The 26,813-nt window shown below is 37.1% G+C and overlaps 2 protein-coding genes across 4 annotated transcripts in view; one reads left to right on the top strand and one right to left on the bottom strand.

Annotated features, from left to right (window-relative positions):
- PPFIA3 (PTPRF interacting protein alpha 3) overlaps nt 1-3,780 on the top strand; it is a 126,915-nt gene extending 123,135 nt beyond the window's left edge. For all 3 annotated transcript variants that reach the window (XM_063436557.1, XM_063436558.1, XM_063436556.1), the window contains exons 29-30: nt 1,770-1,843; nt 2,348-3,780. In XM_063436557.1, coding sequence (XP_063292627.1) covers nt 1,770-1,828 — 59 coding nt within the window. In that variant the 3' untranslated portion in view covers nt 1,829-1,843; nt 2,348-3,780. The remainder of the gene's footprint in view (nt 1-1,769; nt 1,844-2,347) is intronic.
- A 15,548-nt stretch (nt 3,781-19,328) lies between these two features.
- LOC134577068 (G1/S-specific cyclin-D2-like) lies at nt 19,329-26,028 on the bottom strand. The gene is made up of 5 exons (XM_063435707.1): nt 25,755-26,028; nt 22,333-22,548; nt 22,067-22,226; nt 20,702-20,850; nt 19,329-19,789 (listed from the first exon to the last, which is right to left on the bottom strand). Exons 1-5 carry the CDS (start codon nt 25,950-25,952, stop codon nt 19,640-19,642), a joined length of 873 nt encoding a protein of 290 aa, XP_063291777.1. The 5' UTR covers nt 25,953-26,028; the 3' UTR covers nt 19,329-19,639.
- Between the last annotated feature and the right edge of the window lie 785 nt (nt 26,029-26,813).

Below are 26,813 nucleotides of genomic sequence, written 5' to 3'. Positions count from 1 at the left end.
ACTCCGACGTTGGCTCCCGAGTGGAGCCGAATGCGCATGCGCGGCCAGAGCTGTGCGCACATTAAAAACGCCCATAGGAAAGCATTACTCAATGCTTTCCTATGGATGTCAGCGTCTTCTTACTGTGATTTTTCACACTGAGAATCTCAGAAGCGGCCACTAGAGGCTGGATTAACCCTCAGTGTAAGCATAGCAGTTTCTCTGAAACTGCTATGTTTTCATCTGCAGGGTTAAAACTAGAGGAACCTAGCACCCAGACCATTTCATTGAGCTGAAGTGGTCTGGGTGCCTATAGTGGTCCTTCAATGAAAAAAACACACTCACTGACAAACTTACTGTCACATACACAGTTACAGATTTGACACACTCACATATACACATTCTCTCAAAGACATTCACAAATTAATTTTATTTATAGTCTTTTTTATTTTTTTTTAAAGGACCACAAACTCGTTTTTCTAGCACTATAGTGCCCTGAGGGTGCCCTCACCCTCAGGGTCCCACCCCTGTGGTGCTGAGGGGGGAGGAAGGGGTTAATCCCTTACCTCTTTTCCCCCGCCGGGCTCCTCAGCGCTGGGACTCTCCTCCCTCTTCTGACGTCACCTGCTGAATGCGCATGCGCGGCAAGAGCCGCGCGCGCATTCAGCCAGTCCATAGGAAAGCATTCTCAATGCTTACCTATGGACGCTGGCGTCTTCTCACTGTGAAAATCAATGAGACAGCCACTAGAGGCTGGATTAACCCTAATGTAAACATAGCAGTTTCTCTGAAACTGCTATGTTTACAGCAAAAAGGGTTAAACCTAGCTGGACCTGGCACCCAGACCACTTCATCTAGCTGAAGTGGTCTGGGTGCCTATAGTGAAACTGCTATGTTTACAGCAAAAAGGGTTAAACCTAGCTGGACCTGGCACCCAGACCACTTCATCTAGCTGAAGTGGTCTGGGTGCCTATAGTGGTCCTTTAATACCCAACCAGCCTCTCTACTTTTGGGAGAGCTGGTGTGAATCCTCTTCCTGTAGTCTACTATGGGGCTGCATGAAGCTTCTTGTTCTTTCTTGCTGCTCCCTCATGCGCCATTTAGTGATGCCGAGGCCGGAGCAACATCATATTCTGGGTCCCAGCAGAGTGCGCGTGAGGTAGCAGTGAGCACCAGCCCTATCTGCCCATGTCCAGCTGTTCCCCGGACACATTGTATTTCGGCAAAGTAGGCATCTACCTTAACAAACAGCCGTCCGCTTCCATTGACCCTAAGCCAGCCGATTCATGGGCCCCCCTGACATGTGGAACACAAGGGATCCGGTCGTTTTCGCAACCTTAGAGACCCTTGTAGCTCTGACTCTAACTGCGCCCGCCTTGCTTAGTACCTATATACACACTGCATCCCTTTTTAGGTTCAAGTAAAAAGGAGCAGAATCTGTGTCTGCAGTGGTACAGATCTGACGAATCCTTGTTACATGCTAATGGTGATGTAGGGTGCAAGTCTATGATGTCCTTCCCTATTTCACACAGTATTTGCCAGAGTAGTGTTACACAGGGGATTGTAGGATATCTGTGTTGTTCAAACTAAAAAGTTGTGACCCTTACCAAACCAGCAGTGACTATACTTTGGTCATTGCCAAAGGTATGCAACCAATAGTTAAAAGATACTGCTGGCAATGGGGTCTCTTTGTGCCATGTTTGGGTGCTTCCTTTCTCCTTGCTACCACTTTCTTAACTGGTAAACACTAATGCACATCATACCTAAAACCATTCTGTCTGTGTTTTTAGGAAGCACTTCCAACAGCCAACGCGCAGACAATGTCTCAGTCAGAACCTATTCCTGTTAATGCTGTTCAGATACGGTGAGTGCAAAATGAAGTGGATGTTAGAGAACAAGTAAATACAACAATGCCAACATTACAAATCTCTTACAACAGTATTCCAGTCTTCTATTCAGATTTACTAATTGTGTATTTTGCATAGTTTTGTATTCTTGTATTGTGGAGTTTAAATGTATCCCAAATTATAGAATGCTCTACATCTTGACGGGGGTTTCAAACCTGATGGGATTAAAAGGGGTAAGGACATTGTGAACCTAGAATTGCACATCTAAATATTGATTTGGGCCTGTCACTATAAACACCATAACAAGTGAATATCGGGAACCCTGACCATTCTAAAGGTCTTGAAAATGGAATGCTAGTTCGCAAATTCAAAAAAGTAACATATTACTACTCCTTCTATTACCGCAATGTAGGAATTTTGACATTAATTTTTTTTCTCTGCATTCTTGTGAAAGTGACATGGAAGAATAATTTGTTATTCGGTTTGTTTTTAATGCTCTTCTCTCTCTCTCTCATCCACAGGCAGTGGTATTGGGGCAATAAGGTCACTGAGCGCACTTTTTCTATCATTCAATCACTTCACCAGAGGGGCTTGGTCAATATGATTTTTCCCTACACCGGCTTGTTCTGACTGATTCTGGACAGTGCTCTGTTGTTCATGTTGTAAGGTCCCCGGAGCCACTGGAATCCAGAAACATCTTGTAAAAACTGTGGGAAATTATTTGTCTCTGCTGCCCAAAGCTGTCTACACGAATGCAGGGTGGTGTGCGTATTATGTGAAAAATGAGTTCCGCATGCATGGATAATCATCTCCTTCTCATATCTGTCTTCTCCACAAACATCAGTACTAAGCGACACACCGTGTAGACCAATTCAGCAGCAAAGGATATTAAGGATCAAGAAGAAAAAAACAAATCTATGTGGGTAGGGAAATAGGGTGAATATTCTATATTAGAGGTAGACTATATGTATCGTTCTCTGTTCAGTTCCTATCGAGCTATGCAGATGGCAACCTACTCTACCACTCTTAAGCCCTCCAAGGAGTTTGATTGGAACTTCAATACAAAGCCATGTTTCAGCCAGTCCAATGGATGTGAAGAGGGACTTTATGATTCGAGAGAAAAAAATGGACAATCTCGGTCAGCATTGCATAGAAATGGATGAAACCTGATGTCGAAGACCCCTGTTTAAATCCTTATCGTATCTTCTGGTTACATTCCCTCTTTCCATTTACCAAGCGTCGTTGGCTTATTATGGCTACAAGGACCTCAAGGCATGGCAGGAAAATAATGCCCCCCACCCCTGTTAAAACGATCTAATTTATTTATTATTTATTCATTATTTTAGTTTTACTGCCAGTCTAAGTGTCACTGCACAAGTTAAAACAATGCACTCACAACCGACTTCTGTCCTGATGAACTTGCAGCTTAATTTGGTACTCGTGGACTAGATTGATCAAGGGACCGGACGGATTATATAGGGACTGGCGTCCCTTGAATCAGCCAAACATTGGTAATCAGACTGGATGTAAAATGTTTTGTAGGGTTTAAAGTTTCTTGTTTACAGATGAAAAAAAAGGAGCCAGTTGGGTGTTCTCTAGTCTTGTATGCTGTTTTGTGAGTCTTTTAAGTGCTCGATGTATTTGCGACATTACAGGTGAGACCTCATTCAGTTTGTGTGTATCTCACACCCTGATTCTCTGTGCCATTCTTAAAGGGGGCCAACATAATCCTTACCGTCAAACCATCCTTGCCCTGGTGGCCTAGAGTTGTGTGACACAGATTGAGAAAAATTTACCCAAAAAGAGTGCCACATTGGTCACCTCTACAGGGTTACTCTTCAAGTGGATAAATGCCTTAAGTCATTAAGTTTTTGCCAGAGGGGCCTGAAGGAGGTTTGAACAGATAACATGAAAACGGTCTTTAAAATCTGACTACTAAACACATTTTCTCATCCTCTTCTAAACACTGTCTCTGTTTACAGATATTGTTTTAAGGAATAATTACAGCTCTCACTGTTGTTTAAAAGCATCGATTTCCACTCAATTTTTCAAATTGGTTCTGAACCTTTAGCGCACTGAACATATTACAATACTCTATCCTCTCTAAATGTGGCATTATATTTTGTGTGCAGATAAGTTAAGGTCCTTCTCAGCTTAATTTGTAGCTTTTGTGGGCCCTGATTGTTATTTATTGCCATGACTGTGCCAAAAATAGATTTAGATAATGATGTCAAAACCTGGCCAGGCATCCTCCTATCAACTCAACAGCTGGCCTGAAGGAGTATTTAAAGGCACTTCGACCGTGAGTTGAATACGGTCTGAATTAAAGAAGTGGTGGTGAAGAGCTCAGGGGCAGGAACATAGTCGAAATTGCTTAGAAAAGGGAAAATTACACAATTAAATGTGCAAATCTGTAAAAACGTGAAGACGATGGTTAAAAGTATTTCATAAGAAACAACTATCTAAATCAACTATCTTGTTTGGAAGAAAGAACTCTGGAATGTTAACCCTTTAATTGGAAGGCTGTCCACGCACTCCTTCAAGCAGTCAAGTGGTTATATAGGCTATAGCTAAATAATATAGCTCAAGTGTGACTTTCTGGGAGTTCAAAGTGAAATCACAGTAGTAGTTTACTGATTACTTACTTAATAGGAGACAAATAAAATGGTTGGTTATCTCAACTTGTGCTGCTTCATAGAGTCTCCTGTACATCGTCATCACAAGAAGGCCGATGGCCATGTTTTCTTTACAAAGCTCTGTGAGATATCTGAAGAAGATAATATATTTTATTGGGAAGTGCCTTGCTGACCCATGAAATGTATTAGAAAGATCTTTGGGTGAATCTTGATATCACTTTTTGCTCTGTTAAGGACCTGCGGTATTGTTTTTTTAATTATTATTATTATTATTATTTTGTATTTATTCAGCAGAATTATCTGGCAGCAAACTGGTTACACGTTCACATTGACTGTAAAGGATAAAAAAAAAACGAGTTTTTATGTGTTCAAAACAGACGTATAGATTTCGATTTCTCCTAACCACGCTCTCAGCTGCAGGCTTGTTGAGAGTCCAATCAGATTTATTGATCAACAGAACAATTGGATTTTAAATTAGTGTATTACATTTGTGTAATAAACATGCAGTACCATATGATATGCAAATAAATTGCTTCAGTAGAGAATGATACATTTTCCTGTAGGACCTAATTGCTTCTGTCCGTATCAGAGTCGAGTAACCTGCTGGTGAGCTGCAGGTCCTATGATCCTATGCTAGCTTACGATTGGTTGAAGATGAGGTAATGTAGGCCACCGGTAGCTGGGGAAATGTTGATTGTCGTTCTGTGTACAGTAAATTCTCTGATAGATGGGAAACTCATGTGTAACATGGCAAGGCTGTAAGAAACCTGGGGTTTCAAGTGATCTCACGAGACATTTTTAAGATCTCTGCTGCTAAACGTAAACATATTTTAAAAGCTAAAAATGTGTTGTGTTTGTATAGGCTAAAACAAGATCTTCATCGTCATTGTTCTTTTAAATGCAAATATACATCTGAAAAAAATATATATATATTTTGTTGTTATTGTATTTACATTGAAATATTTTTCTCACGGCTGAGAATTTGGCACCCTTGTTCAGACATACCGGAAGTGAATGCAGTCTGTGATGTCACTTCCTGCCTGGGGGAACATGTGCACTCCAAACTACCTCAGCAGATGTCCTCATAGACACATGCGCACACACAACGTCCTCGCATTAGTTGTAAATATTTTTTTTCTTGCAAAAAACATACCATATACTTTAGCGTAAAATCCAGCGTCAAGCAAAACCCCCGTTGAGTCAATGTGTTCCTGTGGAGAAGGCCTAATGCTCACTCGGCACGTATTCACATTAGTTTCCCCAATTGGCTGATTTTGGAAAACATCTTTGTATTCCTAACACTAAAGTGTTCCTTTAAATATTGTTGTTCAGATTAGGTTTGCAATAGTAATGCGTTCATATTATTAATTAGGCACTTTCATCAGCAAATGGAAATTTTTTTTAAGCAATCTTCCCAAGAGACTTATATTATATTAATCTAGACAAACAATGGTTAATTGGACTGTTTTTTTTGTTTTTTTTCCTACCTGCCATCAACATTTGTATCACAATTTTAGTTCCTCTCCAAACTGTTATTCTTCAAATTGATCTTCGTAGAAACAGTTAATGATTTTTTAAAAATAATTTGATGTCCACAGCCAATCAGAACCTGGGATTTCCTCGGTTGAGTTAATGACCTTCTTGCGTAACACCATAACACCACCACAATTTTTGTAATATAAAAACTGCTTGATGATGTAACGTCACTTCCAGGCCCATTACATTTACAAAAAGTCCTTAGAAGTTATTTAATTTAATTAAGAAAAAGAAAACTCTGGACACATGTAACAGTCATTAGTACATGGTGTTGACGATGTGCTGGGTAGTAATTCAACGCGAAGTTCAAAGTTCTATTAACAAAGTCAAAGTATGCCCAATCTAAACCAAAATATATTATAAAGGTGGAATGTGAGTGGAATCTTAAAAATGTATTTAATCTAATCCTGCTAAGGCAACACATAAAACAATTCTGTATTTTTCCATTTCAAATTCACTGCTGGGGAGTGTGCAATGGACCAAGCTAGGTTTACAGTGGCTAGTAACTTTAAACTCCTGACTAATAAAAGAGCTATTTTGTAATCTGAAGTCCGTTGCGTTTCCTTCTAAGGCCTCAAGTTTAACCCCTTAAGGACCGAACTTCTGGAATAAAAGGGAATCATGACATGTCACACATGTCATGTGTCCTTAAGGGGTTAATACTTTTTAATAAGCTTTCCAAATTATTTCATATTTTTGAATAAACTTTTCAAATGTTTTTTTCCCCCCAACCTGTTAAAATATCAAAACATATATAATATACTAAAAATAATACATTAATAGATCAATAAACTTTAGGCGATTAAAACATTTAAATATTTTTCATTATACGAAATCATTTTAACAGTTTATCCAAAAATGTTAAATAATTTGGAAAACGTATCCAACAATATTCAATCAGGACCTAAGAAAGCTGTACTGTTTGATTGTTTGCAGTACTGACACATAAAGAGTATTTACAACGAGAATAGTATAATGTAAAAATGGTATGTGTTATGTCAAGACAAGTGCAAGGAAAAAAATAAAATAAATAACAGGAAATTTTAATTTAAAATTACGGGCTTTCTCCATGTTAATAATGGACGGTGTGGCTCCATATGCAAATTAACTGCTAGAATCGGGCATTGTGGATTTGCATAAATTTGCATAACAGGCCGGATGATCAAGCCATAAACGACAGACAGCAATCCCCTTTTTTTTTCTTGCTCTATGTTTGTTGCTTGATCTATGCATTTAGTTGCAGTTCTACTACCAAAGCATGGACAGTTTATTTGTCTCTTCATTTACGCATTGAAATGGCATAGTCACTTTTGGGCTATTTTTTTTAATTATTATTATTATTCTAGTGTAAATTTACTTAAAACAAAAAAGAGAGGCAAAGCCATACAGAGTTATCATATTTATTTTGTTTTAAACATTTTATTTGAATGTCGGTATAACAAATTGTATATGTTTATTTTATTTTTTGTTATCTTTAAAAAAAATTTAATTACTTTTATTGTGTGGGTTCTTACGTTTGTAACTTCAAAAAGTGGGGTAAAATTCCATCGAATGATAAAAAGCTTCCTTGTGAAGTGCAATGCAAAAACAATAATCAAACCTTGCTGACTGTAATCAGCAGAACATCACATTTGCATGCCCTCCAGTGATCCCTAATCTTGGCACGACCTTATTACATACTATGAGCTTGTGTCTCAACCTGATCTGTAGAAAGTGCTTTTTTTTATTTACTTGTGAAGTGAATGAGTCCTACAATAAAGTCTCTATTGATTTTGACCAGATGTCTTCAGCTTGATGCTGTATAAATTGATATATTATTGAATGTGGGGCATGTGTTAAACCACAGCTGGTATATGTGAATACGTTAAATAGACAACTTTAGACAAAAAAATAAATAATTACTCAAATTCTGCTGTTTATAACTTTTTTTAAACTTGTTTTTGTAATTAAAAGAATACACTAAGCACTATAACACTATAACTATTACAGGTTATTGTAGTGGTTATGGTCCTAGGGCACCATGCCTCTGGTTTTTCCCCAATAAAGTCCTGCCTCTCTGCTACCAAAGAAAATACGTCTATCTTCCTCCTTAACTGTCCAAAATGTGATGTAATGATATGATGTGTGCGTTATGGGTGGCTTAGCCCGGCTCTTGCAACCTGTCGTTGCTGTGTAACTTTGGACAGTTAGTGATGAAGCAAACTTTATCATACGATACAGAAAACGTTAATAGAGGCTGCTATGTTACTCTAGTGTAATTATGAGTACTTTTATCAGAGACAAATTAAGTCGCCGTCTTTTTGGAACTATGAGATCTACCCCAGTGAGTAAATATTTCAAACAGGTATCATTGCCATAGACTGGCGAGCCATGGAGGGAGCTAACCATGCCGAGAGCCTATCTCTTGGCTACTAGTGATGTTGGTTTTAAGACAGATTTCTGATTAAGCTCAACTAATGTTTAGATGAATTCAAATTTAAAGTTGGTTTACTGGGATATGCGTGCAGACATAGAGACCAGTCAACAATGTCTTAAACAACCTTTAAAATCCCAAGAGAAGGTGTTATAGGAAGTATAGAAATCATTGTAATTTATTGACCAGGGAAAAACTGTTTTGTTTTTTTAAACTAAGTAGTATGCATTTAAAAGGTTGGCAATGCATTATGGGACTTTAAGTTCTGTAGCATCAAGATTTATCTTTTGAGCATTCCCTTTGTAGCACAGTCTGCATCACTGGTTGGCCTTGCCAGGTAAGCCTACTATGGCTGCCATAGTCTTCTGAAATCACCATTAAAAGGGAACCAAGATGCTCTGATGTAGTTTCACAATACCCCTTTCGCATAACGCTCCCTGCAACTAGGTCCCCTGTGTATGGCTGTTTTTTGTTTGGCACAGGCACTGCACACGAGCAATTTCCACAAGCTTCAATTGAAACAGCTGGAGAGAATCACATTTTACTTTGACATATGTCTCAGTGTTGGGGCTTCTCTTACTAAACAAAAATCTTGGCACCCAAGGTTCGTTGTCAGGGTGTTTAGTGCGTGAATGCTTGTAGGTCGATTGAAATAGCTCAGTTCTTGTACATGGCAGAGGAGCAAATTGTAGTACTTTTATTGACTACAGAAATGATGTTATCTGTATATTTTGAAAAATCAATAAATACAATTTAACAAAAGAAAAGTGAAAGTCAATTAATTCCAGAATTTCAGCCTTGATGTACAGGTGAGGACCATCCCGATATAAAACAACTAGTTCCGCCATGAAGGGTGTTCATATATCTAAGACATTTGACAAGTGTTATTAATGTGGAGCATGGTTTGTAGATACATGTAATCAATAACTGATAAACACTGGAACAGGGGGATATAAGTCCTACTAACAAATTAGAGATGCCATGGTTTTAGGGAGATTGGGGCAGACATGGAATTGTCTTACAGCTGAGATCGTTGTAGCAGTATATATTACAAGGGCATTAAATATTAATATACCTGGTACGTTTAAAGGAAATTAGATTAAAATAAATAATGGCTGAGATTCATAGTCAATCGATAATTTTCTACCCATGATGTGTGTTTATGTGTCTGTTTGGCTTGGTAAAAAATCTATTTGGTCAGCCATTGTTTAAAGTTTTGGCATATTGATTTTTTATTCTGTATTACTATTGTCCCTATTTCAAGTTGGTGTTTAAGTGTAGGAACTATTTAGAGAGTTACTCCAAACACCACAACAACTTCAATGACTTGAAGTGGCTATGGTGCTTGGAATTTGTACTGAGAAACTTTACCTATACGGAGTTAAAGAACCTTGATGCTGGAGATGTAACTGTATGTCTGGCTCTGTCTTTAGCCAGCTGAGATCGAGCAGGTGGTTAATGAACAATGGCGACATGGCCTTCCCCATTCCTGCTGCCCGAGTCTTCCCCTCTGCCCATCCTCCTGGATATCCCTCCCTCTGCAGTGAGAGGGAGAACTTGGCCTTGAAGATTAAATTTACCTGCAATCCCTCGTTAGCCAGTAAAGCTTCCAACAACCAAAAAGAGATGTTTAATAAAACACTGTTTTTGGCTAAGTAACTCTTTAACCTTATGGACCTATCAATCCTGTGCCACCAGGAAGATAATCTCTTTATTTCAAGCAATCACTGCATTTATACAACAATAACAAGAAAGCTGGAGACATAAAAAACGTTCAGAAGAATAATTTGAATGTGAAAATAAATAACTGTTTGATAAAGTAGATTTCACTGCCCCAGTAACATAATAGGTGTTGGCACAACTCCTATTCACCAACACAATTTCCCACCCCTCTATTTTTTGCTCCTGGAGGGAGGTTGCACCATGAAAATCTGTTCAATATTCCATCCGAAGCGATTCATCCCGTCTCTGTTCTGTGGAATACATGCCTAACATTAAAACCATCAGCTGGAGATACGGACAGCATAACTACAGAGTTAGATGCAGTTTAACATTCAACAGCTTTAACTAATATATCCAAAACGGGTGTCATATACTCACTAGGCTGAATGGAAAAAAAACAGATTTATTGGAACATTATGTATACGCAACGTTTCGACCAAGTTTGACAAAGACCTCTGTATAGGTGGAAACGTTGCTGCACACGTGATGTTCTAATAAATCTGATTTACATTGAGCCCAGTGAGTGCCCGAAGCCTTTTTGGATACAGTATGTGTAAGGAACGTGCTTGGCCCTGGCTCAGCTAAGCACCCTGCGCGGACCCTTCCTTAGATCTACCACATTAACTTTTTACAGATATGATGTGAAGTCTAGCTCAGTCACTTGTGCAACTGGAGAAGACACTGGCAATTGCTTAGTCATTATTTGATAGAACTTGTGCGAGTAGACCTCCAAGTACTTATTACAGATAGGGAACATGATGGCACAATACAGAAACACAATTAGTGTGTTAAATTGCAGATTGTATTATGGTGTGTATTTGCCTTTTTTATCATTGAGAGCAGTTAATACTGTTACTTTCTTTCGAACACTGTTACCCAACTAGACTCATAACAAGGCTATTTGCTAAATTGGGTATTTTCTGGAATTTAGTCGAAAAAGCACATACTGGAATTTTTGTTTTGGTTCTCCGAAAGTAAACTCAGTCAAGTCGTATAATTCATAATTCTCAGAGCTTTGTGTTGAAAAATGATACAGAATTGAGAACTCAATATTACATCTCGCAATTCCAAAATAGATTTGTACAGGGTAACTGTATAAGAATAGTATTGCTATCAAGCTGAAAATAACTGTGCTTTTTTTACATATGAAATATCAAACATACATTTCCTGCATTGATGTATTGGTTGAAATGCAACCATGAATTATGTATTATTTGTTTCTGTAGGTGGTTTTAAATCAGCTTGCGATTGTACGATTGTAATAGCATAAAGAGCAACAATTCTGGCGCAAGAATCAAAAGGTGGAACAATCACTATAAAGACAGTTCCTAGTGATTATTCCAATTTTGCATCATTGTGCCAGAATTCCTCCTTATGAATAATACCCAGTATCGTTCACTATTCCACATCAGGGCTGCAAAATCTCAATATCCATCCCTGAAACTAATGACAGAACTTTTATTTTGTGTATTTTTAACTCTACCTTGTATTGTGGGACCAGAGTATAGGCACTGCCACGGAAATTGTAAGTGAACTTATTTAATTCCCTTACCCCAGTAAATAGTACTGAAAGGAGGTCAGGTGAGCTCGTGTAAGCTCAGGCGTCTGCAGAGAAATGCTTGTGAGCTAATATGTGCACAGATATTCCTTCCACTTAAATTCACGCGTATGATGTTCTAAGGACAGCCAGGCATATCATGTAAATGTAAATTTTTAAAACAAAATAGAGGAGAATAAAAAAGCGGAAACCATGCAAATCCAAACAGACTTTACCTGGTGCTTCGCTTGTATAAACAGTGCTAAAGAGATGAAGTGTAACAGAAAATTGCTTCCCTCTTTAATTGTAGAACAAGATGTCTACCTACTAGTTCCCACGGAGTATGCCCCTGCTCCCTAGTATTGTTCTGAATACAGTAGATTACCAAACTAATCCCCATTCATTGAAGGGTTTGCAGGTAGAGAATTATTTACGAATACTGTTTTTAGTACAGAATTAACCGTAAGGTGACCATAGGCAGTCGCCCAGGGGTTAGACAGGTGGCCCAGTACAAGGAATTTGCTTGTCCCCTTTCACCATGCCTATGTTAAGAATTAGGAGAGGGCCATAGACAGTTAACCTGTATAGTGCTCTGTGGGTTCTTAAACCTCCTCTCCCGTTTCCGAGCATCTAGCCTACTCACCATGATCTGGAGCGAGAGTGAGCCTTGTTTTCTTTCTTGTACAATTACAAAATGACAGTGATCATGAGTGACAGGGAAGGTTGGACATATATCTATCTCAATCTCCTACCCACCTTCTCTAAATCGTCTTTACAGGAAAAAATAAATTAGCGATATAGTTCAATGATTATGGCTTTCAGAGGGACATTGGTGTAAGCTTGGACACTGCTCAATTCTTTCCACATATACCTCCAGTTTTCTCGCTTTGAAAAAGTTGCCCCATCATCACTACACTATATGTCTGTCACTCACGGCAACTTGAGTTAAGTTTAGCTAACTTCAAAAACAACTATACAAGTCTTTACCTGTTCTAGTTTTTTGTTTTTTATGAATAATAGACATAACGGCAAAAAAGGTATTTTGTTTTGTTTCCCAATGTTTGAATACCGGTATTTTCTTTATACTATATAATTAATTACAGATGTCCATTCCATGCTAAATGTGTGAGTACACTAAACAAGCTAGTGTAACGTTAAGACTGAACAAACGCATAGCAAAAATGCCCAAATTTGTCGGGTCGTAGGGTGAAAAATAGCCGTGATCATTAAGGGTTTAAGGGTCCCCTGAAGACTGGTTATCAATAGTGAATATTGTTGTGTAAATTCTGTCTCATTTGGTGATTACAATTTGCATAGTTTCATGTGTATTTAATGGATGATGTAACACACAGAATACCTTTGTTCATTCTAACCTACGGTAGCTCAAAAGCACTATAAAGACTTTACTTTTTGGGTTCAGAATCAAGACCGTTCACAAGACTGCTTTTTCTTGTCCAGTTTTTAAATTAATAGTGGGGTCTATTATGATGCATACAACACAAATTAATACATACCCTTATCGTATTTAACATCAAAATCTCTTCTCTTTTCAGTAATCACTGTTGATTTTGCACATATAATTCGCAATAACCCGCTATTTGTATTACCACACTGAAATGCACTCGTACAGATGATGGCTTCCTACACACCTTCCCTGATTTTGTGCCTGTCCCCAAAGTGGTCATATTCAGGCCGTGTGGTATGACAAGAAGATGTGGAGTGCCTGTAAATTCATCTTATTCATACGTTACGGCATAAAAAAAACATGGTGGGAATGAAACTATATTTGCAATCCATTTAGTTTTTTTTTTTTTTTTTGTGGAATGTTGCCCCTCACTGCTGGGCTGGGGTGCCGCCAATTGTATGATAAAACTCTGTATTTATATGTATATCTAATGTCGTGTTGATCTGTTTAAATGAACTTTGGAATGTTTTGGGGGGGGGTTTATTTTTTTAGCATTTTTTTGTGCATGGTTAAAAAATATTTCTTTAAAAAAAAAAAAGTGAATAGCTGTTGCAAGGTGAGATTGTGACAAATGTTATATTTATTTTTCCATGTGAAGAGGTGGCCATTTTTATTTTAATTATTTATTTTATAATTTATTTTTTGTATTTTTTTTTGTCTTGCAACAAGAATTTATTCAAATCTGTATGAATGATGTACTGAAAAATGTTTTAAAAAAAAAAGTGACAAATTTATTATTGTCCGACTTATTTTTTTTTTTTTTTTTTTTAATTCTCAAGTCATTTTCCGTTCAGTTGCAATAAAGCATTCTCAGTGGAATAAGATTTATTAAAACGTTTGCTTCCATTTTGAAAAGTTTATTCATATCCAGCTGGTAATATATATATATATATATATATATATATATATGATAAAATAAAACATAAACAACACCTTACCAATTTATAATAAATATATACCTTACTAATATATTATAAATTAGTAAGATGCTTTGTATGTTTTATTTATAATATACTGTATTGTAAAAAAATATATATTTATTATAATATACATACAGTCCCAAAATAGTAAACAGGAAATTAATATGCCCAAAAATGTAATGCTTGTTGTACAAGCGACAACAAGCATTTAACAAGAATACCGAAAAGATCCAGTGCCTAAAGTGGAAAATATCAAATATGAGGGTGACATTTATTGTTCCTCAGTTGTTGGGCTGTATAATAATTGTCTAATATGGTTCATTTATTTATTTATTTTGTCTATATATTATTTTCTGCACACTTGTATAAGGTGTGCAGTACATTATGTTCCCTGTAGGTGTCACTGTTACTCAGAAAATTAACTTTTTTTGCTAATTGTCCACATAGCCCACATTGATTAATTCTGTAGCTTTATTAACTACCCAAATAATGTAATTACTTACCTGATGCCATTGTTAAGAATGATTCCTTTCAAAGCACATACGTATCCTTCAGGACTGTACAAATGGGACACTCTTATTATTATTATTTTTATTTTTATTAATGTCTGTTTAAAGGAATATTCTATAGTTAAATTTACCCTTTTTAATGTATTATATAAATAATTCATTCAAATTTTGCAAGCATTAATTAAAGGTAGAAATCAATAAAAAAGATACTCTTGTTTGAAGCGCACCAGATTCCAGCTGCGACCGTGATCTGCAAATGAATCACAATGTGGCCCAGCCAGTAATAATGCCCTCTTAATACATACACTAGCAGGAAAAAAATAGAAAAGCTACAAATTCAGGGGAAATTGTGTGAGGTGTTCTTGCCTCCACCAGTAGTCTACAACTGGAGTGGGCGGAGTAACTGTTATTATTTATATAGCACATTTAATTGCAACGTTGTTGCCCAAAGTGCTTCACAGTTACATTAAAACATACAGTTATAAAAACATTAGCAGGTGTACAAAAGGCCCTGTCTATGACATCACTTGCTGCTGCAGCCTGGCACAGGTCAGAGTATTTTGGCGGTTGCCATGTTCAAACGGTCGTATTTTAAAAACTATAAATCCTACAGCGAAGAGCTTTATATTGTGAGAATCACAAGACCCAGACCTACATTTTGATGCATAGTATGTCTCTGAAGTGTTAAAAGTGAAGGCACAGTTTAGAAATTGCCCTTCAAATTTGAGCTGACTAGAGTGGAGTTTCAATGAATGTCAATGGACGGCGTGAGTTGCAAACAAATGGTCATATTGTGAAAACTATCAGGACTATGGCTTAGCCGTGGACATGTTTAGTGGCAGCAGGGATAGCTGAACATTTTGATATAAGATTTGTGTAGGTGGGCCTGAAAATGAGGGAGTGGTGGCAGTTTAGAAATCATGTCCTGATTTTTCAGCTTTTGCCAGCTCCCACTCTAGCTTTGAACATTTTGCCATTAATTTCTATGGGACCAATTTCGCCCTAGGAACGACGATATTCCGTGAACCATTCGGCGAAATGTTCTACAAAGTAATAGCACACCAATCGGGAACAATCTGCATGTTTCGTTATATTACTGTCTATGTAGTGTAAAAACTGTGGGAGGAGTTAGGGTGGTAAATTTGGCTATAATAAGAATAATAATATATATGTGAGATAACATTAAGTGGTCTTGCTATGCAAGAACACTTAATTAAACAAAAAAAGTAAAAAGCATTTATTTGAAATATTAAACACTCAAACACTAAAACAACTACAGAGTGCTGTAATGCTTATGGTGCATTCTCCCAGTTAAAGTACTCAGACTGTTTGTTAATGGTTTAAATTCTTACTGGGTCATGCTGGGTGCTGGTCTCTGCTTCTTCCCTTCTGGTACTGGGAACGGAAGATCCTGCCAAGAGCATCTGTCATCTTCCCTGAATGTCAGCCAATGAGTGAAGCCCTGCACTGCTCTTAGGTCACTATATTGTACCCCTTATCAGACAGGGTCAGCAATGTTTGTATTGAAACAGAAATATCATTATTACATAAAACAGGTTTAGCAAACAGATTTAAATACCCAATATTTGTTTGGAATGTACAGTTAGAACAGTTACACCAAGCATCTGTACAATGCAACACATTGAAGACAGCTATTACAAAAAGCAGGCTAAACGTTGGCTTGCAAAACTTGCTTTAGAGTGGAGGAGAAGTACATTTTCAGTACCATGTTTAGTCTTCCTCAAAATAAAAAAAAACTGGCTCAAGCAAAGAGTACGGTAGGTTGGACTTTAAGTGCTACATTCTATAATATATTACAATGTTATGAAAAAAATTAAAATGTGTTTATAAATAGCTGGGAGGAAGGGGGTTAGCTTTCCATGGCTATGCTGACTATATCCTGTAAGCTGTTTTATAGGTCCTTTAAGGGTTTCTAGAAGTTGTATTTAATTCCCCACTTTATATTGTAGAATGATTCTGTATGGTATAGTTTGTCCTTATTTTAAGGTAACGATTGGGTCAAGATCTGTGTAGTGTTCCTCACACAAACTCTAGAAACCAGACCCTGGAACAATTAATTACATATTTTATATCAGTTTCCATTGCTATAGAAAAAGAGATTGACCGTTGTACAATGGTCACTCCAGACGTTACTTTGCTGCTTGTAGTATGTATGTATGGTTCCTCTATCTGTACTCCAACGTTTGGCAGGTTAGGAGCAAGAAATCTTTTTCTCAAGGATAGTCTGTTAACTTGTCTTGAAGTCACATCTAGTCTAATTTCCTCTGCTTTTTATACAACGCTGTCCCTGAATTGTTCTTGTATTCACAAGCTTCAGTCTTCTTCCTGCTTTATAGTGTTTGGAGATTCCTGTGTAATCGGGGTCAAGGAGTATGTTTTATATTCTGATTTATCATCAAGAAATTGCACATACATTTATTGGGGCACTTCACACTGGTTGTCTCTGGCAGGACTACAGGAACATTTGAAAGACCAAAGCTGATAACCCAGGTAGAGCAAGGTATGTGGGTCAGAAACGTCTTTTGCCCCCCCCCCCCCCCCCACCCCACATACTGACATACACATATGCATTCATATTTGCTTACATTTATTTACACAAACAGGCACCTTCACAGACACAAGTTGATATACATAAACACATACTCATACAAACATTCACTCATATACATACACACAAGCAGACTCAAATTTACACACTAAACCAAGCACATACTGTCCTTACAGCCACACACACACACACAGTTTGTCTTTCTTTATTACAAGGTTCACAGGCATTCGGTTGCTCGAATTAGACCTGCCAAAAATAGGGCACATTAGGATTGTGGCAGGTATATGCAATGTCTGATCATTTAATGTTACTGTAACTTCATTATTTTTGCACTAGTACGGTGTTTAAAAAACTGGATCTTGTATGTTGTAGGATTTGGCCCCAGAAACACTTTTATACTGTATGCATGTTCAGATGAGTGCAGCCCTCTTTGCTTTATAAGGAAATTTATTTAGTTTAACCTTCCCCAGCAGAGAGCCCCAGGAGAAAGGATTTCCCAAGTAAGTGGATTGATTTCATAAGGGCAGGCATTAGGTTGCTAGAGTAGGACCTGCCAAGAATGGGGTACATTGACGGTGTGGCAGGCTTATGCAATGTATGATCATATAAACCCCCATTATTTTTACCTAGATGAGTTGTTTTAAAAAGAAAAGAAAAAAAAACTATTACCAACACAAGCTTTGAAGTTGGTATTTAGTGAGTGAGTAATCAACAACAAATCTATATAATTATATAAGATTGAAGGTAAATCCACCCTCTAATGTCCCTTAAACATAATCTGTATTTCAAAAGTGGAACTGTCTCTGGAATTTACATAATTGAATAAAACATAAAAAAAACTCATCTATGACTTATGTTAACCCTGTTTTAACGAGATGCAGTTTTTAACAAAGTCCAGTTGAAGAAAGGCACAGTCAGGGCACATAATGCAAATGAGGGAAGAAATATTACCAGATGCAAAGGACAGATCTTACAGCAATGGCTGACAGGAAGCCAATATGGAGGCACCCAGCTACAAGATAAATATGTGTATTCATTTGATTTTAATTTTTTTTATTACACCTCACAAATACATATTTGTCACAGTGGCATGACCGTTCTTCTTTGAGAAACTTTATAACCCATTAAACATTTTCTTCCAAAATTTTATTTATAAAATTGTTTTCACACCAATCTGAAGAAAATAGACTAAATAACGATTCATCATATAAAGTGCAATATAATCAAGATATTCATTAAAATGACAATGGAATGCAGTACTTTAGAACTACCCAACCGATCAAATACAAAGAAAAATTATAGTAAACACTGTGCAGCAAACACAAAATAACATATGCATATTAAACCTTTGGCACTAGTTTGCCAAAGCATCGATCAGCCCGAGGGTAATGGGAAAGTTACCTTCTTGGTAGTAAATTCTATACATACCAAAATCAAGGGACTAAATTAATAAATACAGTAGTATTAATATTTGTTGTCAACCCTCACCATCATTGCTGGTTTTTAAGAATCATCTCTCAAGAGGATTAATTAGCATCTTAGTAATTCTTAAGGATCAGTGTATACTAATTTGTATGCCAACATGGCTCATCTTATAAGTATCCTTGAATATTCATATTAAAAAAACAGACTGACAGATTTCAATGTGCAGGACAATTTAATTTAATTGCCTGGAAACAGTTCTCTAAAAGATAATTTGTAACGCACATCTTGGCAGTCTCACGATGTTTTGACTTTGTCTATACCCTAATAAGCTAATTATCTAACCATTGGCATGTGTTATAATCAAAAGACCTCTAGTGGAAATAGATGGCACTACAAGGTCATTGCTTTGACCTCTACAGAAAAGAACCACACATTTCATTAATGACTGCCGTCATTGGAGATACAAAAAGCTATTCTCAAGGTTCTAGATTTACATAAACTGGTGAGGATTCCATGACTGGAGTGAATTCTCTCGATCATCTTAGATTAGAACATATCGCCTAATAAATATTATTTAATGATACAATATTTCCCTTAGCAATCAACAACACCTTTAGTGCAGTTTCCATAAATAGTTACAGCAACAGATAATTATATTAAAACCAAATAATAACTGTTCTTATTAAATTAACAAAAAAAATAACAATAACATAAATAAATAATAATAAACAAAGGAATAAATTAACGATAAAAAAAAAACACATGTTTTGTATCTGCTGGTTCTCGTAGATAAATCCAATGGAACAGATTTTTTGCGTCACATAACAAAGTTCATCATTCGGTCGGAGCACCATCTCTGAAGCCATCACTTAGAGGACCAATTAAAAGTGCTTTGTATTTTAAGACCTTGAAAAGTGGAGATGTTTTTCAGGTGACAACCACCCAAAATGGCTACAGTTGCTTAGACTTCGTACAAAAATATAGTGGCTTTCTCGGAGAGTTAGAGTCTATCTCATACTTGATCTTGAGTTGTTATCCAACAAGATAAATGATTATAATCAAGAATGATTGCAATCGATGACTACAGATCAAAATCCAGAACATCCGTCGGGGTGCTAGATCGCTCGATCTCCTCTACAGACTTTGAGTTGTCCATCCTGCTTGTTTTAGCTTCTCGAAGGCTGGATTTAAGGGAGACTTCAATCTGCTCCTGGCACATTCTCAGAACATTCTGAAATGGTTTAGAGCAGACATGATATTAGATATACGCCAGGTATTACCAGGATATGTAACATAGGCCTTGATTTAATATTGTTGCACAAGATTTCCAAATGCTTTCATATTACTGGATAAACTTTAAATAAAAATGTTTTTCATATTGTTAAATTACCGTATTATATTTGTTTTAGATAGTTTTTGATATACTGATATTTTTTTTTACGTATGATATATGTTTTGATCATTTAAAAAATGTAGCCAAAAATATTAAATAATTTGGAAAGCTTATCAAAAATTTTAAATCGAGGCCAAAGCTGGGAAATTATTTAGGTGTAGTGAAAGCACAGTAGTTTTTTAGTTTTTTATTTACTATTTTAATGGAGGGGGGATGCCTTTTCTGCCTATACTATACATTCTCTGCAACTGATTTCTACCCTTTATATTCCACATGAATTTTAGTGTGCCGTTCAATAAAACACAACCATGTAGTACAGTATATCAATCTCCAAACATATGCATCTAAAATCAGTTTTTTTTGTTTTTTTTTCCTGAATTCTTGTATTCTTTATTTATCAGGTAATATATAAAGAAAAGGCATAACAAAATTTTTTGAAAAGTTCACATTTACAATAAAGCACAGTCAGAATGTTAATTAACGTCCGTCACGTAAACAATCCCACTTTTTCTCACTTATCAAAATGTAAGTCAAATGTTGTCCGAGCTTAGGCTGATGCCATTTTTATTGTGCTACCAGGAAGTAAAGCCCACAATGTCACATAATTCCTGCATTTACAACGATAAGTTTAAAAAAAAAAAATGCTCAGAATCAAATTGCACACTTCAAATCCTCTCTGATTCTGTGCATTATCTGCTTATATTAAACGAAGTGATGAGTACCAATAGATTTTGAAATGTCCTGTCTTACCGGATCACAATGTATGGCATGTGCAAGGTAGGATGTAGTTGATATGTTGGAGAACCTCATTCCCAAATTCTCTGGCCGCAGCCCGGTCACCGAAGCAGCCACGCTGGCAGCAGCCACCAATGAAGGTGGAAGTGCAATAAAGTTATAATCTGAAGAATAAATAGAATATAGATGTGAGACATTAATCCTGAAAGGTGATTCAATACTTTCCTATGGATAACCCTAATGTGCCGCGCATGCATATTAGGTTCCTATATTACCGTGAGATCACGGGAGGTGGGCAGAGAGCAGAGGGACACTGTGGTTTTAGGCATACAGTCTTGTATCCTGAATGCTTTCATATTACTGGATAAACTTTACAGGGACTCTCCAGTGCCAGGAAAACAAACCCTGCAGTGCCCCTCTCCCTCCGACCGCCATCCCATGTTGCTGAAGGCGTTGGGTCGGCGCTGGGTCAGGCTCTACCCATGCTCCTCCCCCGCTGACGTCAGCCGGCGGGGGAGACCTAATGCGCATGCGCGGCAATGGCCGCGCGCGCACGCACACATTAGACCTCCCCATAGGAAAGCATTATTCAATGCTTTCCTATGGGGATTCCGGCGACACTGGAGGTCCTCATGCATAGCGTGAGGACGTCCAGCGTCATTTAAAAACACTTTTCGTGTTCTAAGAACAAGGAAGTCCCTCTAACATCAAACAGCCACTAGAGGAGGACTTAACCCTGCAAGGTAATGATAAAAACTGCAATAATTACACTTGCAGGGTTAGGGGTTATGGGAGTTGGCACCCAGACTACTCCAATAGGCAAAAGTGGTCTGGGTGCCTGGAGTGTCCCTTTAAAATAATTTAACAATATGAAAAACAACACTAGAGTGTTCTTTTATAGTTAAATAATACACAATAACATATCAGAATAAAAATATTATAATTACGTTACATAGATTTTATTTTAAAGATTGCTACAGTGTTTTTGTCAAATTTGACACCAATACTGCAGCCACAGGTAAAACTGTACAGAGTAGCTCAAAATATCCACGTTTTGTAAAACATCTACAACACTTTTTTCTTCTTCTTATATGTTTAAAAATATCTTTTCTATGTTAGCAGTTAACTCGACACAGTTAACTGGTAAGTGAAAATTACTTAACGGGGTTTATCGACTAAACACAGAATCGAAGTGAAATTTAAACCAAATTACAAAATTCAGACAATAGCAGCCAATTTGGAAACATTACCCAATTTAGCTATACAACATCTCTCCTTTTTCCGTATGAATGCTGCAATTCAGTTTCCAATTCATTATAAGTCGCTGTTTAAAGAGCAAACCTCTACCAACAAGAGTCACGCGCTATCACAGACACTTACCTGTCGTGCAGAGTGCAATGAAGGTCTCAGTGTGCTTCCTGACTTGATGCACTTTGTCCCGGGGAATCTTTAGGATATCGAGGAAATGTGCAAGAAAATCGTGGGGTATAACTGCCTCCATATCCCATTTCAGTTTATTCAATACCAACAACTCCATCATCTGCAACAGAACATACCAAACTCAACTCAAAGCGATCATACATGTGTGCTAGAAACACACGAACATGTTAAAGCCATAGCAATGAGCAGCAGAGCTCTGTACTTACCCGCAGCTCCTTGTCGGTGAAGCAATAGTCTGCGTACATGCACATTGTCTCTGTCGTCATTGGTTTGGATCCCCGAAGCTTTGAAGCCACTAGGAGGCACACAGCGCCTACAAGTTGAAGTTGCCTCTTTTCTACTGATACAAGTGACAGCACTCGATCCAAGCAGTTTACCGCCAACGGAAACACTTGCTCCCCACATCTCTGATCTTCACAAACCTGTCAAAACGGAGAATACATGTTATTTGATACATCATTTAAACAAAAATGCAGTTAGAAAGATCAAAACGACTCTCCATTGTTAAGCAGAATTGTGTCCTTATAAACATCGTTCACCGTATAGAAATATCTTCCAGACATTTTACAAGGAGGGGATAGAAATGAGAATTGTGATACAATTGACATAGGAGTCATAATTGTTAAACCAGAATATCCAAATTGGACGTATTCTCTAATGCAGTTGTTTTTCCAGATCGGATATTTTCACCAAGAATTTTAAATTCTTTTGTCAATTCCTCACAATTCCTCACAATTCCTGTGTTCGTTAATAAACCCAAAAGTCTTTTGTGCTGCCAACATTGTTATCACTGAGGGGTTAATTCACCAGGTTGTAGTGAAATGAAATCTTAAAACTGATTTCGAAAATTTCTCCAACTCAACTAGATTCAAAGAATGGTTATGTTAGTGAAAAGTGGGCAATTTTTTTTTCTGTTCAGTGTAGTTTGGTATTATATCACAGTATTTTAAAATACCCTCCATTTGTCAAATACATCAATATTCAAGATGAGATATTGTATCCATATACCAAGTGTCATAAAAACAAAAAGCGTCCCTTTTGGCCAAGTTATATATAACCTAGCTCACCATAACTCACTATCTAACCTATGATATTAAAATGATTAAACGTCAAGTAAAAGATATATTGTCTGACAGTCAGCGATATCGGTTTTTATTAGAATTGGAAAAGGACGTGTATTGTTTGATTTTTCTAATAAAATTATTCTAAAGATTGCCGAAATTAATAATTGTATCAGCTCTGTTGAACGAATGAAAGTTGGATAAAGGTGAAAGGTCAGATTTCGGGGAAGGAAACTTTTGTGCAATAAGTGATATGGTCTGTCTATAAGACCCCTAGTTGGGGAAGGACCCTGAGTTAAGCTGAGTTAAGCTGCTCAACCAAAGTCTTTTGAGTCTTGTTTGGTTAGAGATTCTCACTGCCAACACATCCATTAAGGCCTAATGAGGCAGTAACCTTTGTCATTGTGCGTTTTCTTAACCCAAGGTCTCGGACATAATGAAGATGTACTTTGCTATTCAGAACAGCTCTATACATACATAATGATATATGCCTGGAAAAGTGGAAGGCTCATTAACCCCTTGAGTGCCAGACAATCAGATATCTTTAGGTCTTTGCTTAGTTTACAAAGTTTTATAATTTTTATCAGCCACTATACTTTTTAGTTCATTTTATGAACTACCTGCCAATATACAGAATGGCTAAGGTGTGACGGGCAAGGGGTGGCCTCTTTTGTGGGTGTTCCAGCTAGTTACACACATTCAGATCTGTGCAACTAAATAATCCCTATAAGGAAAATATATATTTTTGGGTTTCTTGCAAAGTGGCACAGCAGGGTGGGGAGATGTGGAACCAAATACCAAATCAATATGCGTGGCAGTCTTTGGGGTATGTAATTATTGCATGATATCAAATAAAAGTAACACATAGAACTACGACATTCTAGTTCTTAAGATACAACAGTTTGCTGTTTAGTAAATAAACCCTAATAGCAAAATTATGATCCGATTTGGACAAAATGTATCTGTTAATTCTGATTCTGATAGTGGACCAGGAAGACGGTCACAGACTACGGGACTAAAATGCCAATTTAAACTTGTGGATTATGGTCTAAGAAAATCGACTGTCCCAAAAATTCAAAAGCTACTGACAGGTATCTGCATCAAAACAATGACACATCTTGCATTGTTAACGTTCGGGACAGGAATTTGTGTAATTGAAAATACAAAACACTGAAGGATTCGTTTGGGCTTTTTGTTTCAGAAGATATGAAAATGTTGAACTTGTAATATTTTCGATCAATTCCCATAAATATCTAGAGGTGTCCCCCAATAATTGCAGGGTTAGCAATATGTAGAATATTATAATCCCACCGATAACATTCAGGCCTGAATACAAAACGTGTGGCTACAGCCATGTTGGGAAATATCTCCAGATACTTTTGTGTCAGTCAGAGTTATTTCCTTAAGTTAGTATTTGGGGGAATTCAAAGTGCATGCAGAATGAATTTAAGGTCAAAATAGCGGAAAGAGAAATGTTGGATAATTTTTCTAAATTTGTAAAGCGCTCCGAAGAAAATCACTATACAAAAACTATCAAATAAACTATATGTATGTATATAAATATATATATATTGTAATAAATAGAATAGGAATGAGGAAAGCCAAGACACATACCGGTATGATCAAGGAGCCAGGTTAACCCCTTAAGGACACATGACATGTGTGACATGTCATGATTCCCTTTTATTCCAGAAATTTGGTCCTTAAGGGGTTAAGACATACAATAGTAAAAGGTACTTCTGTCTCATGCACATTTTTTTATTATTACTATTTTAATTTTGTTTTGTTTTTTTAATTCTGCACAATAAAGAATAGGTCTATTTAATGCCTTCATTAGCAAAAGGAAGGGCAGGCAGCCAAAGGTTGCATATCACATTTTTACAAAGTAACACAAGTTGCAACCCACCCCTCCATTGCTGCCCCTAGCTAAAATGCATTCTAATATATATTATGTTTAGAAAACAAAAAAAGGCATAATAAATGCAATAAATTAATAGGGGTTTTACACATCCGTCAAAACACACGGATTATGCATTGCATAACAGTTTATTATAGGTCATAATCAAGAAGGTGAAAGGATATTTGTCCAGAAAAGGCCGATTTAATTCGATATTGGTATATATCAAAATGGCATGTCCTCTAATATATCTAGGTTTTCAACCAACTCACTAGGTTTAATATAGATGTTTAAAATACAGAATATCAAAGATATACATATATCATGTATTCAAATCGTTCCTGTGGGGGGAAAAAAAAACCCACATGTAATCAGTCAAAAATTAAAAGATTGAAATACATTTATCTATAAGATATGGCCACGTTAATTAAGAGATTGTGTGACCTCATTCAGATCCAGAATGTCACTGCCCAATGCTGCCTAACCTTCAAAGGGTTAATGTCAAGGTGTGCTCACACAGCTGTGTATCTGAGCAAGTGTAATGTGTGAGGCAGGACTGGGTGACCTTAGGCTTAGAGATCTCTCAGCAGCCGCTGGATTCCAACTCTCATTACTCTCAGCCAAAGTGATAGATAGATATTTAAATATAAAGTTGCATACGTGTATTTACCTCTAGCATCCAGCTTGTGAGCATTCTCCTCATGTAAGGTCGGATTTCCTTCTGCACACATTGGAAGTAAGTAGCTGATGGGGTGTATCTGTGCTCTGCCTGCAGAAGGTTGATTAGCACTTGGTCCTGCAGCAGAACTGGGTCAGGCTGGGCCCTGAGTTCTGTCTCTGTTTCCCAGCACATCAGACTGTTTTCCATAACTGTCTCCAAAATGTGAAGCTCCTCAGCTGGAATCTGGTTCTGTCCCTTTAAACATTCACAATGTGTCCCTTTAAATCCTGCCTCATATAGTCTTAGGGAGTACACTCACCCACCCCTCTCCCCCTCCTTTACTCCATCCTTTGGATTTGTTCAGCCAATCACAAGAGGCCTGTGCAAATTAAGGGGACTCTGAAAGACAAGGCACACTTACAGTGCTTGGAAAATAAGTCACCTACTGACATTATAACAAACACACAAATCACTGTTTAAACAGGGCCTACAATCACTGTGGATCTATAGCACACTTATTATCTTCCAATTGTATATGTTATGATGTTTGCCTATTCAGTTTAAAAACATATTAACCCTGAAAAAGGCAGCAAATCATTTAGACACAGCATAATCTTTTGAAAACACACAACATACTTCTGATGTTTTGTTGACCCTGGTACAAAAATGGGAGTGCCCCCAGAAATATCAAAAATAAAAACTGGCTTAAAACACAAACATCTTAAAATAATGCATATTTAAATCCCAAATAAAATAATAAAAACTACCACAACGAGAGGACATAGGTTTAAAAATAATATCAGGAAGTATTACTTTACTGAGAGGGTAGTGGATGCATGGAATAGCCTTCCAGCTGAAGTGGTAGAGGTTAACACAGTAAAGGAGTTTAAGCATGCGTGTGATAGGCATAAGGCTATCCTAACTATAAGATAAGGCCAGGGACTAATGAAAGTATTTAGAAAATTGGGCAGACCAGATGGGCCGAATGGTTCTGATCTGCCGTCACATTCTATGTTTCAAATCCCATGAGACATGCAATAATTATACATACAAATCCCTATTACCTGT

The sequence above is a fragment of the Pelobates fuscus genome, chromosome 11, assembly GCF_036172605.1.
Source record: "Pelobates fuscus isolate aPelFus1 chromosome 11, aPelFus1.pri, whole genome shotgun sequence".
NCBI lineage: Eukaryota > Metazoa > Chordata > Amphibia > Anura > Pelobatidae > Pelobates > Pelobates fuscus.
The sequence above is the reverse complement of the archived record's forward strand: the minus strand, read 5'-3'. Positions and strand labels throughout refer to the sequence as shown.